General features: G+C 36.1%; 1 protein-coding gene across 1 annotated transcript in view; it reads left to right on the top strand.

Moving 5' to 3' along the window:
* The window catches only part of caln1 (calneuron 1), a 53,279-nt gene extending 44,421 nt beyond the window's left edge, over positions 1-8,858 (top strand). The window contains exons 4-5 of the mRNA XM_067365811.1: positions 1,495-1,651; positions 8,453-8,858. Coding sequence (XP_067221912.1) covers positions 1,495-1,651; positions 8,453-8,580 — 285 coding nt within the window. The 3' untranslated portion in view covers positions 8,581-8,858. The remainder of the gene's footprint in view (positions 1-1,494; positions 1,652-8,452) is intronic.
* Positions 8,859-17,496: the final 8,638 nt, after the last annotated feature.

Raw genomic sequence — 17,496 nt, 5'->3', positions numbered from 1 at the left:
ACCCTATTTTTTTTATCAGAAATACAAACTTTGCACCTTATTTTTAATGTAAATGCTGGCTCTGCCTTTGATAACTTGAATATGTGAGACATCCAGTATAAATGGGTGACCAAAGTATTGAGAAACGTGCCCTAGCAATTGTAAAATATTATAATAAAAAACAAAACCTCAAATCATTATCATAATCTTAAACAAACTGGTATGCAGTACAAATTCTTTAAGTTATTTACCCATAACTACTAATGAATCAGAAGTCTTCAAAAAAAATTGCTTATTTCAATATTGAAAAATAAGGTGGATACATTATGTCATATATACTCAGAACACATATTGGACCACTAGGTCAACATTCATGGGCATAATATTACAGTATAATATTTTCAGCCTATGCATTCTCAGGTTTACAAACAAACACAACACAGATATAAACTGATTTATAGGCCTATTCTGCAGTGTTTACTGCAGCTTGCATGCAGAGTCACAAAGCAGTATTTTGCTCTTATTCTTTCTGACTTGCTAAAGTGGAATGAAATGACAAGTTACTGTGGAGGTGAGCAAAGTGAGGCTGTAATACTTAATGGCTTGTCAGATTTATTAGCTTGCCAGCTATTGTAATATCCTGCTGTCTCTCCTCATGAGCTGCAATGGCCTGTCAAGTGTCTTTCTCCAGAACTGCACTATGAGCTTCCTGTTGCAAAGTTAGAGGTTTCCATTCTGTATTGTATCACTGTGCTTATGAATGTTTAATAAAAAAGTGAAGTTGGATTTAAACTATTAATTTTTCTCTCTTTAAAAATGTAGGGCGATGTATATCATAATAGCATAATAGCGTTTTTTTTTTGGACATACACCATATTGTTATCGTGAATATATCATACATCGTATATGTATATGTCAACCAGATTACCTTACCATCACACTGTACTGTTTTGTTAGAGAAGGCTGAATGATTTAGTGGTGTATTAACATGTAGTCGACTGTATAGCGGTTCTCCCCCTGTTCCTAATGACTGTTTGTTCTCTAACCTGACAGCTTTGCAAATAAGGCATTAAGCTTGTGCACCACAGTTTCATTTACATCCTCCTAAAAAATCGATCTGCTGCAGGCTAATGTTGCCCGGGTAATTAAAGGGATGGAGCTCATAAACGCCCTCTGGATACAAGTTATAAAAATCAACTTTGAGTTAGAGTCCCCATGACAGTTTTCCTCAGATGTCCTTTGAAGTTCTTGCAGTTAATTGCGTTATGTCTCTTTATTGAGTGCCGTGCGAAAGTGTTCAGACTGATCGATGCATTTTTTCTCCTCGATTACAAAGACTGTATTGACTTTTTTTCTGTGCTGTTAAGCACTGACCTGAAAAAATCATTTTAATGTGGCATTTGAAAACTCAATATAAATTTATACAATAAAATAGTAGTTTAATTTAAATAAAAAAAAAGTAAAAGTAAATGCTTGAGTTTGGTTGAGTAACTCCTGTGTTATTTGTCTTTGTAGTTTGACATGCAGCGGATAACACTGGAGGAGCTGAAACACATCCTTTTTCATGCCTTCCGGGACCACCTGACGATGAAGGACATTGAGAACATCATCATCAATGAGGAAGAGAGCTTGAACGAGAACTCGGGGAACTGTCAAACAGAGTTTGAGGGAGGTGAGTGTAAACATTGCTCCCTTGTGTGTGTGCTTGTTTATATGATTTATGAGGACACAAATTTGTATAATGACATGGGTATTACACTGGTATTACAATGTAAACTTGGTTCATAAGGACATTTCCTGAGTCCTCGTAATTAAATTGGCTTAAAAACATAGTGTAGAGTGGGGGAAAACGCCCCCCTACTGTTTTTCCCAAAATAACCAGTCAAGATACATTTTTGTTGCAACTATGAACTACATTGACAAGAGTGATGTAGAAGTATTTACAATGAAGCTTACACTGGTGGTGTACACTATATCAATTCTAAAATATTCAAACATTTAACATTTTTAGACCTTACTAAAAAATCTAAATCTAAGACATTACAAACTAAATTATGATTGTAGTTTGCATGTGCTTCGCAGATTAATTGCTAAGTTTCACCATCAATTCGGTACTCGCACACTGATATCTGTGCGCGCACAGCCACACACAGAGAGGCACGTTTCAGATAGCGTGCAAACAGCGAATTGATTCCTCTTTCACATCTCCATGTGCTTGAATGGACACAAAATTAGGGCAAAATTAGGGCTGCACGATTTATCACGATAAAACCGCATGCAATTTGGCAAAGGCTGCGATTATTTTATGCGCAGCTTGTCAGAGCTGTACGGCTCTGTGATCAGTAGTAAATGCTTCTCCATCTGAAAGCCAGAGGGTGCTCTTGCGCAGAAACTCCAAATATGCCCTGCCGCAGAAGAAGATAATGCGTCATATCGCTGTAGCTGAATAAACAGAAGATTGAAATGTTTTGATTGATTAAACATGACTAATAAACACACGACTGCCTGATTCTATGTAAGAAGCAACATCAGCTCAACTATCATTATAAAGTGAGTTTGGAGTAAAAATGTTATTAAATGTTGTCTTTTGTTAATAAATGCTTGTCTGAAAAGATGTTTGACGCGTGTTGCTTTTTCAAATGTACATTATAAGTGACTCAAACTCACAGTGCTTTCAGAAGGATTAGCATTTGGAGCCATACTTCATTGACAAGCTGTGCATAAAAAAATAATCGAAGCCTTTTGTGATCCGTTGAACCACTGATATAAAGATAATTTCAAACAAATGGAGTATTAAATAGGGTATTCTGCAATATTCATGATTTTAGTCAATAATTTTAATAATTGAGTAAACATGACAGATATACACAGAAAATAACTAGGTTATGTAGAGAAGAAAATGACATTAAAGTAAGTATATTAAATAGAAAAGAATTGTCAGTTTGGCACTTTTCTTGAATTAAAAGCTATAAAATAATTCTGAGCACCTTCATACTCCAATGTTGGAATCTAGCTTTAAAAACAGTGCTTGTAATGATCTGTAAGTGCTTCTCTTGAGTTCATTTTAGGGTTGTCTGCTTCAGTCTACCAAACTAATATGGGCTGATGTTAATGTTGTTTCATGCATAATAATACTCCTCTTACCACACCTCATCTCTTCCTGTGATGAATAACACAATGTTCCTCATGGTAATACACAGGAGGGTTAATGCTCTTTTACAGTATGTGATATTCATATCCTATTGACATGAGGTGCAATTTTTAGAAGCTTATTTGTTGGTTATTAAAATCAGAGGAGTGAATTGAAAATGCTAGTTTGGTTTTTGAGTAGGCAGCTCATTTCAGGATTCGTGAGTGGGTGTCGTCACTCCATCTACAGGGTCACAAGAGCTCACTGTCGCATATGCTACACTACATTATGAGATCTCCCGAAACAAACTATAATCATCTCATGAAAGTTGAGAAAATGAGTTTTGAAATTATGACGCAAACAAGCTATATTAAGCCTATTTGATGCTTTTAAATGATCTTTTCCAAAAAGATTTTTTAAATCTAGTAAATGAATAGTACTTTCAACATATGTGTCTAAATGGTGGCCAGCTCTATCTTGTATGGAGACCCGCATATGACATGGAATAAAAAAGATATTTTGTCTACGAATTAAGAATTAATTCCCACAACTTATTAATTTGCGGGGATTCTTTCATGTTTTCATTAAATCGTGGCTATTAATTTGTTCCCTCATTTTAAATCGTGGCCACATTGTACTAATTCATGACCTTTTTTAATTTAGTTAAATTATGGCTACAATTCAACTATAATGAGGGATCAAATTAGTACAACAGGGCTATGATTTACCTAAAATGAGGAATTAATTAATACGTTTTGGGAACACATATTTAAATCTTGGCCATGATATCTATTTTTTTTTTTTTTTTTCCCCAGAACATCATAATCTTTCAGTTTAAAAGTTAATACACAAAAGTTTCATGCATCCACACCAGTAGGTGTCAGTATAAAATGCAAAATCACTGTTCTTAGAAGTATCTAGTTCAAGATAGTTCAACTTTCGCCACTGTGCTCTGTGCCGATGGACTAGTTGCATGTGGCCACCATTTTGGATTTTCGATCAGTGTACGCATATACACTTCCGGTTACGCTTTATGCCGGTGCAGAGTGCCGGGGAAAGCCGAAAATGATCTCTTATAGTTGTTTATAGAATCTGTTATATCACTTAAAAAATAACTAAGATATATAGTTCAATCACATGAGCCAATGGCATTTAAATGCATGCATGCATGGGTTAGTTAGATACGTGCGTAAACGTATACAATGACAATAATGCCTGTGAATATACAACTACGATCAGAGTTGTCATATGAACATATATTTTCACTTACCTACATCAGTTGCTCCATCAATATGATCACTACATACTTTACGACTTCTTTGCATCAATTATCTTTTTAGATAAAAACTAGGGCTGTGAAAAGATTGCGATTAATTTACATTTTTAACTGTAGCACATGTAAATGTAAAATGTAAAATACATTTTCTGTTGCTTAGACGAGAAAGATAATGAATGATTTGTGCAACAGATGCTCTTTACTCATCTCACTTGAACTAAATAAATGCAGTAATTAATAGAAACGCACAAGGGAAATACAAACACAGAAAATTATGCATTTAAATTACATTAACTACTAAATAATACAGTTAGCGATAATAATGTTACCAAATAAAGTTACTAAAGCATACACTGAGTCCATATCATATTCCCATGTTTATTTATCTCTTCTGAGGATTGGTGCTTCAGTTGACAGTAGCAAACATTAGATCTTCATGAAGGTCGACTGTTGTTCCACGCAGAAAGAGAAGGCAGTTTTTGAGCCATTTAGTCCCCCAGTTGTCAGAACAAAATCAGGAGATATATATTACACACTTGAGTGTTTTGTATGGATAAAGAGATCCCTGTGGATCACCGCTGAGCCTGAACCACATAATCAACAGGAGAAAGATTAAAAGTCAAAGCTTGCGTATCTCGTTGAATTACCACACAGAGATAACGTTACACAATAATATAACAAGGATGTTTTCTTTAGTCTCTGATAGACCACCATCTTCTCTTTAATTAAAAAAAAATCTATTATATCTAGCCAAGTTTCATATTTAAGTTTATTCTTGCACCATACACAAGCGTCGATTAGACCAGAAGGGAATGAGCGGAAGTAACAATGCACACAGTCGAAACAGAAACAGGACATCAATTGACTAGACGTATAGAACTCCTGCTAAAAGTTTTGAAAACTCCACCTACTTTGCTCTGGTCAGCATAGCGCAAAACGCTTTGTATTCTGTGCAGCGTGTTTGTTTTTACTGTTTTGTATTGTGTACAATAGCCATGAATTTACTTAGTGCACTTAAGTGTTATGATTCCAGTGTATGAATGTTCAGTATGGACTACACGAGCACAGTGCTTACATTTCAGGGGTCAAGCACATCCCTTATGTCAACGCCGTAAGTCTCTGTCCTACCAGCAGTAACAGATGTCCACAGCACTAAAGCAACTCATCCACACCTTCTGTTGAGGCCTCTGTGTCTTTATGAATCATTCATGGAGGCACCTGGGCCGAGCTTAGGTGTTGTCAACAGACCACACACTGAGACTATGTTAATGTATCCAGAGAGACAAGTCTCTATAACACAAAAACTATATGACGTGTATTAGAACTAGCCAAGCAACTGCCATTGAGACTAACAGGAATGCTAACTGATTTAGCATTTCATTTGGTGATGCTAGTGATGCAGAAATGGCATACTAAAAGGGTTAGTTTACACAAAAATGAAAATTGTCATTAATTACTCACCCCCAGTCGTTCCACACCCATAAAATGTTCGTTCATCTTCGGAACACAAATTAAGATATTTTTGATGAAATCTGCGAGAGGTTTCTGATCCCCCATAGAAAGCAAAGCAACTGTAGAAACAGTGCAGAGCTTCCGGGTTCTACGGCAAAACCATAAGTCACGAGTACAGCGTCGGCTAATACTGAGTCGGCGTTCTGACTTAGAACCCGGAAGCACTGCACTGTTTCTATAACGAAGAAATTGTTGAATAAAGTCGTTATTTTTGTTTTGTTCGCACAAAAATATTCTCGTTGCTTCATAACATTAAGGTTAAACCACTGTAGTCACATGGGCTATTTTAACGATGTTTTTACTACATTTCTGGACCTTGAATGTGGTAATTACGTTGCTTTCAATGGGGGATCAGAAACCTCTTGGATTTAATCAAAAATATCTTAATTTGTGTTCCGAAGATGAAAGAAGGTCTTACCGTTGTGGAACGACATGGTGAGTAATGACAGGAACTGTGTATATATACAGTACAGTCCAAAAGTTTGGAACCACTAAGATTTTTAATGTTTATAAAAGAAGTTTCGTCTGCTCACCAAGGCTACATTTATTTAATTAAAAATACAGTAAAAAACAGTAATATTGTGAAATATTATTACAATTTAAAATAAGTGTGTACTATTTAAATATATTTGACAAAGTAATTTATTCCTGTGATGCAAAGCTGAATTTTCAGCATCGTTACTCCAGTCTTCAGTGTCACATGATCCTTCAGAAATCATTCTAATATGCTGATCTGCTGCTCAAGAAACATTTAATGTGTACAATTATACAAAATATTTGTGTACAATATTTTTTTTCAGGATTATTTGATGAATAGAAAGTTCAAAAGAACAGTGTTTATCTGAAATCTAATCTTTTGTAAAATTATAAATGTCTTTACTGCCACTTTTGATTGATTTAATGCATCCTTGCTGAATAAAAGTATTCATTTCTTTAATTTCTTTTCAAAAAAATAAAAATAAAAATTCTTACTGACCCCAAACTTTTGAACGGTAGTGTATAATGCTACAGAAGCTTTGTATTTCAGATAAATGCTGTTCTTTTGAACTTTCTATTCATCAAGGAATCCTGAAAAAAAAAAGTACACAACTGTTTTCAACATTGAAAATAATCATAAATGTTTCTTGAGCAGCAGATCAGCATATTAGAATGATTTCTGAAGGATCATGTGACACTGAAGACTGGAGTAATGATGTTAAAAATTCAGCTTTGCATCACAGGAATAAATTACTTTGTCAAATATATTTAAATAGTACACAGTTATTTTAAATTGTAATAATATTTCACAATATTACTGTTTTTTACTGTATTTTTAATTAAATAAATGTAGCCTTGGTGAGCAGACAACTTCTTTTAAAAACATTAAAAATCTTAGTGGTTCCAAACTTTTGGACTGTACTGTATATATATATATATATATTAACTATCATGGTTTTACCAAGTGGAAAACGTTCTTGGATCAACAAACATCCTTCCAATCAACTAATCAAATTTGAGGGATAAATTTACAGTAAATGTCAAGTTTAGGCTTACAACCAGGGTTAGATGCTTCTACATCAGTGTTATTCACCTGCCATTTCCCTCTGATTTTAGAGATGAGTTATGCGTACGGTTAGGTTTAGTTATGGGGTTAGGACTAAATTTTTGGACAGGAATGTTGTTCCAGAATCAACAAAATATGTTGATCCAGGAACATGTCTTGCATGGCAAAATCACGGCGACCCAAAAGATAATTAATTTTCAATTTGATATTATTGCACTTTTTTTTTTTTTTTTTTAATGTACCTAAGTATAGCAAGTCATGATATTGTACTCTCTTTAAGTACACTTAAGATGCCTTAAAAATATGCTTTTAAGATCTGAAATACACTAATGCACATTCAATACAATTAAGCATACTTCTTTTTCACAAGGGGGTTGCAGTACTGTCTATACTTTCTGAAGTTCAAAACATGCTGAGCATGCTGCGAGACATTTTATCTTGACTTTTATCTGCTGCCATTTGGAAAGGCAAGAATGAGGCAAAATCGAAAGTTCTCCTTAGCAAAACACACTCAGGCAGAAGAGTACCTACGTTTGCTCATTATCGTGCCTCCGCTCTGCCGTAACCAGGCCAGGGATTGGCTGCAGGGGGTGGGACTTGCTGACTAGCGCTCTGTGCCGGAAGGAGGACTAGAGCGGAAAATGATATCACAGGGTGAGACTGGCACACAATCTGTCTCACTGTGTGTTCCAGAAGCACCTAATAACTGGCTCTATTCTCAGCACAGACCCCACTGTCACCCCACGCCTGTGAGCCGAGCAGCCACATGTGCTCAGGTGAACCTCAAACCCCAGAGAAACGTCTCCACCTCGCAGCTGCGCAAGAAACGCTGCTTTATTTAGACGGGTCAGATTGGCAGATGAAAGGCGGTCGCCTAGAATGCAAATCGACACCTACGCCTTCAGGCACAAGTAGAAAATGCATTCAGATTAGCAAATACGCTAATTGCTAGCTGTTTCTGTTGTTTTCCTGAGGATCTCAGGACTAAATCGCTGTTTTTGTGTCATTGCAGTTCATCCCAAAAAGAAGAATCGACAGACGTGCGTGCGCAAGAGCCTGATATGCGCTTTCGCCATGGCCTTCATCATCAGCGTCATGCTCATCGCGGCCAATCAGATGCTGCGCAACGGCATGGAGTAGCGACACCACTGTGAGCGGGGCCGAGCCTGCATGTGCATGTCTGTCGATGAAGTTGTTGAAACTAACACTCGAGAAACAAAACCAAACACCTCACTACTGAAAAGAGGAGCTTTTTATTCTTTTTTTATTTGTATTCTCCTGTTACTTTTCCACGCGGACCAAGAGACACAGGAAGTGTACGGCGAGCCAAGCCAGCATGTTACACGGGGCCTCATCTCTCAGGCAGGGACTTTAAAGGGCTGACTTTCTGCTTTTTGTGCCACCTCTGTTCCCTAATGCAATAACATGCAGGAGTTCATAAGCACCTCTCCTGCGATGCCGTCTCCTCCGTGGCTCCAGATATTTCAGAAGGGATTCGCTGATGAGCTTCTGCTGGGTTTGGGCCTGCTGTCGATGTAGGAAGGCAAAAGTAATTGGCAACTCATTACACCTTTGTGGAGGGAGAGTTACAGCATCCACTCCGGAGACTATTTATGTCTGCTCTTGCCAGAGTGCTTTTCTGGCTTAGAGGATGGTGGGAGGCTGGGGAAGGAGCGGTTGTTGTAGTCCATAATTAAATTCATAGTCGTCAGCTCCAAAAATCCATGAGCCTGACTCATAGTTTTGATCATTTCAAATGTGTTCTGCTATTTGATTGTACAATCTTACCATGTCTAATGCTTTTTCTGAAGAGGTTTGTAATGAGCATGCCCATGCGAAATATTGAAACTCCACAGAAAGTTGCGCAGATTTCCACAGAATTGGAACTTCCGTCATTCAGAAGTTCTACACTCTGGGTTAAAAAACCCAAGTTGGGTTAAGTATGAACAAACTTAGCGATTGGGTTAAATGTTTGACCCAACCTGCTGGGTGGTTTGATTTAACTCAGCTATTGTTTAAAAATTACTATATTGCTTGCCTAAAATGAACCCAAAATAGGTTGGAAATGAATATTTATTACGATTTTTAATAAATGAACTTATTAATTAGTTTAATACATAATAATTAAATAATAAACATTTAATAAATTGCTTATTAATTAATGTTCACCTTTTGATTATTACTGTTGCCTCTAGTAATTATGTGTCTGATTTTTAATTTCCAACCTATTTTGGGTTCATTTTAAGCCAGCCATATAGTAATTTTGGTCTCACTTTAGATTAAGGTCCAATTCTCACTATTAACTATGACTTTTCCCTCAATAGACTTCTAATTACTGCTTATTAATAGTTAGTAAGGTAGTGTTTAAGTTTAGGTATTGGGTAGGATTAAGGGATGTAGAATATGGTCATGCAGAATAAGGCATTAATATGTGCTTTATAAGTACTAATAAACAGCCAATATCCTAGTAATATGCATGCTAATAAGCAACTAGTTAAAGGGTTAGTGCACCCAAAAATAAAAATTCTGTCATTTATTACTTACCCTCATGTCGTTCCACACTCGTAAATCCTTTGTTAATCTTCAGTTCATGTGATTCAATATTAATATTATAAAGCGACGAGAATATTTTTGGTGCGGCAAAAAAACAAAAATAATGACTTATAAAGTGATGGCCGATTTCAAAACACTGCTTCAGGAAGCACCGGAGCATAATGAATCAGTGTGTCGAATCTGCTGTTCGGAGCGCTAAAGTCACATGATTTCAGCCGTTGACATGATTCAGTACGCTGATTCATTATGCTCCGATGCTTCCTGAAGCAGTGTTTTGAAATCGGCCATCATTAAATAAGTCATTATTTTGGGGGTTTTTGCTGCACCAAAAATATTCTCGTCGCTTTATAATATTAATATTGAACCACTGTACTCACATGAACTGATTTAAATATGTTTTTAAATACCCTTATGGATCTTGAGAGAGGAAGTGTCATTGTTCCCTATGAAGGCCTCATGGAGCCATAGGATTTCAACTAAAATATCTTAATTTGTTTTCTGAAGATTAACAAAGGTCTTACGGGTGTGGAACGGCATGAGGGTAAGTAATAAATGACAGAATTTTCATTTTTGGGTGAACTAACCCTTTAATAGTGAGAATCAGACCCTAAACTAAAGTGTTTTTAATCAATAGTTGAGTTAAATAAAACTACCCAGCAGGTTGGGCAAACATTTAACCCAACCGCTAGGTTTGTCCGTATTTAACCCAGCATTTTTTTTAGTGTACTCATTCCCTACCATTTCCATGTTTGTTCTAACAGTTGTTTTGTACACACTGGTAGAGCATGGCACTTGAAACAGGTTTGGTTCCTAGGGAATGCACATACTTACATAAAAAAATGTATGTCTTGAATGCATTGTAGGTTGCTTTGGATAAAAGAGCCTACCAAATGCATTAATGTAACTGCAAAAAAAAAAAAAATGAGTATTTTGCTTTGTTTTCTAGTAAAAAAATCTAAACATTCTTAAATTCTTACTTTGCAAAATTGCATAAATATGGAGATTTATAAACTTTAAAAATATATATTATATAAACAATTATATATTTAATTAAATATTATAAACTTAATTCTTACACGATTATACATGAGGCTGTGCTGTATCGTGAATAAGTCACGGCTGAAGGGCGTTGTTTGGCACAATGTCGAAGCCTCGAGTACCTTATTGCTTTTATAAAATGGTTACCACACAATACAAATATTAAAGCCAAGAATATGTATCGATGCAACTTTCATGAAGTAAACTTTCAATAAAAGCCTTTCTTCTACCGGAAAAAAATAGTCCCTGACCGTGAACAGCAACAGAAGTTACATTATTACGCCTATAGATGGCGGCAAAGACTGTCTTTATGAGTGTGTCAGTAGCGAATACTTTTACATTGAAAAGACTGAATTGTTTTGAAAACGGAACAAGACGCAACTGACAAATGCTTTAACTAGTGCTTTCAGTCACGGGAAAACCCCTTAACTGTTAAAAGGACAGGATTATACATCAGACATTTAAACAGATTTTTTATTATGAACATAGGACTGACCTGAAGGAAAATGCTAAATCTGAATGCAGATCACTCGATCTCTTTCTCACAACACTCTTCTACATAATACAGTGAGCTTCAATGAACAATATCAATTGAGAACATACAGTTTACGTTGCGAAGAGTGGTTGCTAAGGGTGTTGTGTACTGATACTCAGAACCGCTGGGTGAAGCGGTCATAGCCATATTTAATCAGAATCAAGGACAGGAACTAACTGTTATATAATATCTTTTTTTTTAAATACACTTCTGAAGTTTATTTTTTATTTTTTTAAATATATTTCAGTGGAAAACTACGGGGACCCACACATGACATGCAGGGGAAAAAAATATGTATGTTGTGGTCCCGAATTTAACAATTCATTCCCATGACTTACTAATACATCAGCACTAATTCATTCCAGCGTTTTGAGTAAATTGTGTGCACACTACATTAATTCATTCCTTCATTTTACTAAATCGCGGCCACAGTGTAATAATTTGATCCCTTTAGTTCAGGGGTGTCCAAACTCAGTCCTGGAGGTCCACTGTCCTGCTGAGTTTAGCTCCAACTTGCCTCAACACACCTGCCTAGAAGCTTCTAGCCTATAGTAAGACCTTGATGAGCTGGTTCAAGTGTGTTAATTAGGGTTGAAGCTAAACTCTCCAGGAGCAGGATTGGACACCTTTGTTTTAGTTAAAGTAAAATAAGGGTACGAATTAGTTCAACGCGGCCACAATTTACTAAAATGAGGGAACAAATTAAGTCATGGGAATGGATTCTTAATTTGTGGCCAGGATTATTAATAAAATGAGTGAACAAATTAGTCAATTGAGGCCACAAATTACTAAAACAATAATGATTTCTTAATTAGCGAATTAAAAGAAGATACATTTACTTGAGAAGCTAAATTTGAAATAATGATAGTTTTATATTATATATTATGATTGTGTGTGTGTGTGTGTCTATATATATATATATATATATATATATATATATAATCTCATACAGTAAATTTATCTTGTTTTTAGATATTTCGATATTTTTAATGGAAAACAAAAGAAAGATACTGATGAAAGAACATGATTTTAGCTAATTGTATTATGCTTTCAATTACCAATAAGACTGTAGAATACTCTCAGGTCTTTTTAACACATTTTACCTAATTTAAATCCGTTCAAAATCTTTGCTGCCAAAATTAGACCAAAAAATGTCGGCAGGTTCCATCTCAAACTAGTAATGTGTGGAGAAGAAAATGTGTGCTTGCTTGGAGTTTGCAGTACTTCAAGGCGGTTAATGTGGCTTAATGGTTCTTTATGGCCAGTAATTGCTGTTTCAAGGGTTATACTTGTCGAGATGCACATTTTCAGCATTTCTGAAAGGTTTAAGATGGCTCTCGGATTGATCTAGTGGATGAGCTTGAGTTGTTTTACTAGGGGTAGTGTTTTACGCCCATCAACCATATGCCCAAACCCACCAGAAAAAGCTTTCAATTACTTTCTTTTTATTTTGCCAGTGTCCTTTTTTGAGCTGCATTGAAAACATCCTTCACTTTTCCATCAGCTACAGTTAAGTGTATGTACATGTTCATATTGCATCTAAATCTCTGTATCTGCATTAAAGCCACGGTAGCATTGCATTGTTGATGTTTCAAAAGATGTGTACAGCCACAGAAATGTAACGAAGATGCTTCAAGTCTTTGAAAATGGGATTGTAAAAAGGAAAAGAATGATTCTGGAAGATGATTGTATCTTTCACACAGGTGTGAAGGCTAAAACTCTGTGCCTGATGCAGTTCTTGTGTTTCATGAATGTCAGTCTCCTCCGGACACCTGTAGAAAACACACTGGTATATGTTCTCCACCATGTTTCCTGAGGTCTGCTTCTACTTTATAATGCATGTGAATGAACAGAACTCTGTAAATAGAGCTTTACATGTGTGTTTTCTGTTTGTGCATGATAGTTTAAAACAGTACATTCTGCACAGATCTTGTCAGGCCTATTAAGGGGCTGGCTGAAAACAATACATGTCTGCCAGCTCTCCGTTCTGACTAAAGCCATAATTGTCTGCACAGGTGTACTGAAGAGAAAAAAGCTGCATACACTGAAATTATAAAGGTATAATGTTAGTCCAACCCTTTTTTCCTCACTCAAAAGTTGATCCATGTGCACATTTTATTTTGGTACAATGGCGACACCTGGTGGTTAATTTTTTGAACTGATGAATTTTTTCATTGTGTTTGTCCTCATACTGTCCTTGTCTGATCCAGAATGTAACATTAGCTTGTAGCATTCAACTAAAGATCTGGATGGGTTGATATAATAATATATACTATGTGTTTGCATATTTAGATTATTTTGATCTCCCCAATTATGTGGTGAATGTAAAAAAAAAAACATACATTAAATATATTTTGGAGTTGGTGGATTGGGTTGGGGTTTTAGAAATGTAGGAATGTTGTACCAAAACAATATTAATAATAATAATAATAATTACACAGCCAATTATTTCAGTTTTGTCATTATCTTATTTAGGCTAAAGACCATATTATGAAATGGCCTTTTTAATAATTAGGATAATGATGTGCAAAGACAGTTTATAAATGAGTTCTGTATTTAAAGTGGGTTGTATTTCAAATGAAGATTTTAGGGTTCGGAAAAAAGGGTGATTATATGTGGTACAATGAATTTAATTGTAAAAAAAAAAAAAAAAAAAAAAAAAATGTATATAACCATATTCACTTAATGATAGATCTGTACACTTTGCATGCAGAATATTTAGCTATGTAGTTTGAGAGCTTGTTGCAAGCTGCCCATAGATGATTTTAATATACATAATCAAATATGTACAGGACAAATGCATAGAGTTTATGCAATAAAAAGCATTTTTGTAATATCTGTGGCATCTTCACTGATTCCCTACTGTTTCCTAAAAAAAAATCATATTGCACTTTTAACATGCTATTGATCGGGCTCTATTAATAATACTGGTTTTGTTGCACTGTGTAGCATCATGACCAATGCAGTGTTGTAAAAACAAATGGTACGCTTTATTATGAGTGCATTATTTGAATGGGCGTAAGTATAAGTATAACCAATATAAGCAAAATCGATATTGTTTCACTGTCGTAAGGACACAGGTTAGTTAATACTGAGTAACTTACATTTCAGTTCTATTTTTGCTCCACCAATGAAAATACTTCCAAAGGAGGCCACAGCAGAATCAACTGCAACACACGGCAGCAGGGTTTTGGTCCTGAATGAATCAGTGTTTTGAAAGAATTGGGTGAGTGAATGATTCACCACCACCTTAAAGGCGCCCCTGCCTATAACTAAATGCTTGAACTAACAGCAAAGGTGCGGTCAAACAGTTAAGATATGAAAAAATGTATAGGCCTAATAAATGTAGCCCTTTCTAATCTTTCATTTTTCTTTTGTTTTGCCATTTTTTCCCATACACTAAGAGCAAAAGTATATACAGGTGCATCTCAATAAATTAGAATATCATGACATTTTTCTGTAATTTATTTCAAAAAGTTAAACTTCTAGATTTATTAGACATAAAGTAAAATATTTCCAGACTTTTTTGTTTTCATTTTGATGATTACAGCTTGCTTCTCATCAAAATCAAAAAATCAGTATCTCAAATTATTAGAATATTTAATTTTAAGTTCTATTAAATTACCATTCTCTGGGTGTAAATACTGGGTTTAGGTCAGTAATCCCAACAGCAGTCATGGGGAAGTCTGCTGACTTGACAGTTGTCCAGAAGTCGATCATCAAGACCCTCTACAATGAGGGTAAGCCACAGAGGGTCATTGCTGAAAGAGCTGGCTGTTCGCAGAGTGCTGTGCCCAAGCATATTTATGGAAAGTTGACTGGAAGGAAAAAGGTGTACAAGTGAAAGGAATGACCGCAGGCTTGAGAAGATTGTGAGGCGAAGCCGATTTAAGAACTTAGGAGAGCTTATAAAGGAGTGGACTGAAGCTGGAGTCAGTGCATCAAGAGCCACCACACACAGACATCTTCAGGAAATGAGCTACAACTGTCACATTCCATGTACCAAGCCACTTCTGAACCAAAGACAACATCAGAAGCGTCTTACCTGGGCTAAGGAGAAAAAGAACTGGACTGTTGCTCAGTGGTCCAAAGTCCTCTTTTCAGATGAAAGTAAATTTTGCATTTCATTTGGAAATCAAGGTCCCAGAGTCTGGAGGAAGAGTGGAGAGGCACAGAAACCACGTTGCTTGAAGTCCAGTGTGAAGTGATGATTTGGGCTGCCATGTCATCTGCTGGTGTTGGTCCACTGTGTTTTCTGAATTCCACAGTCAACGCAGACATCTATGCAGAAATTTTAGAGCACTTCATGCTTCCTGCCCACACTGCCAAAGGTACCAAAAGCTGGTTCAATGACCATGGTGTTACTGTACTCAATTGGCCAGCAAACTCGCCTGACCTGAACCTCATAGAGAATCTATGGGGTATTGTCAAGAGGAAGATGAGAGACACCAGACCCAACAATGCAATGACCTGAAGGCCGCTATCAAAGCAACCTGGGCTTCATTACACCTGAGCAGTGCCGTAGGCTGATCGCCTCCATGCCATGCTGCATTGATGCAGTAATTCATGCAAAAGGAGACCCAACCAAGTATTGAGTGCATAGAAATTAACATACTTTTCAGAAGCCTGACATTTCTGTTTAAAATATCCTTTTGTTTTATTGATCTTATGAAGTATTCTAATTTATTGAGATGAATTAGTGGGTTTTTGTTAAATGTGAGCCAAAATCATTACAATTAAAAGAACCAAAGACTTAAAGTACTTCAGTCTGTGTGCATTGAATTTATTTAATACACAAGTTCCACAATTTGAGTTGAATTACTGAAATAAATGAACTTTTCCATGACATTCTAATTTATTGAGATGCACCTGTACTTGCATGTCGTACTTACATTGTCATGTGCTTCCACCTGGAGGTACCAGGTCACAACACACTTTAGATTTGCCGGTACTTCACTAGCATAGAGATAACGAAAATGTCGGCTAAAAACGCAATGGAGTTGTGAAATATCCTGAATTATATGCCACGAACATCAGAATCTTTAAAGACAAAATATGTAGTGGAGGAAGACTGCTGATGTTATCGGATTTTCAGGTGAGATTCTCAATTAATTCAGTTAGCATACGCCCTGAGGTAAAATGTTCAGTGACTGAGATTGTATTTAATTGTACAGTCATAATATAACGTACAATAAAGTCATTATTTTGATTTCATAATATCCTTAAACATAATAATTTTGACCACAACCTGACAATAGAATGTGCGCGTCCACGTGTGCAATGCCTGTGAGTTGACCGCCTTTGGAACGCGCTCGTCCAATCAAATTTGAGCACTGGAACTATAGCTTTCGCTGAGAGCACAAACACAAATGGTAAGTGAAGATTTTTTTTTGCCAAAATATAAAGCCATACTGCACTTCACAAACATAAGCCATATCTCTCAGCTCTGAGGGTGAATCACTAAGTTAATGAGCCAGTAATGAATCATGATGATCAATATTAACCGCAAACTATGGAGGCGTGTAATCTTTTTTTAATTATTTACTCTTGTGCTATGAACTCCAAAGTCATTATGTGTATTTGAGAGCTATGAACAGCTACAATTACTCACTGTTTCACAGCTTACCATAAAATGAAACAAGCCTCTACAACAAAGAAAATCCATAAACCGATATACAGCAGAGCTGTCTATAAAGCTGCTAGAGTTGTTTAATGTAGAAAGATGAAAAAGAATATTTGCCCTAATTTGAGATGTAAATGCATAATAAACAGCGGTGGAATATTTAACAGCCTTCAAACATGTGGCACGGCTCACATGACTGGGAGTTGTCAGTCACAGAGAGCCTGAAGCATCGCAGCAGGAGAGGTTTGGCTCAGTGGTGGGAGGCGCTCAGAGGGTCGATTAGTATGCACAGTTGATGCTCTTTTAA

Source organism: Chanodichthys erythropterus, chromosome 17, assembly GCF_024489055.1.
Source record: "Chanodichthys erythropterus isolate Z2021 chromosome 17, ASM2448905v1, whole genome shotgun sequence".
Lineage (NCBI taxonomy): Eukaryota > Metazoa > Chordata > Actinopteri > Cypriniformes > Xenocyprididae > Chanodichthys > Chanodichthys erythropterus.
Note: the sequence above shows the minus strand (reverse complement) of the source record. Positions and strands in the feature narration are given on the sequence as shown.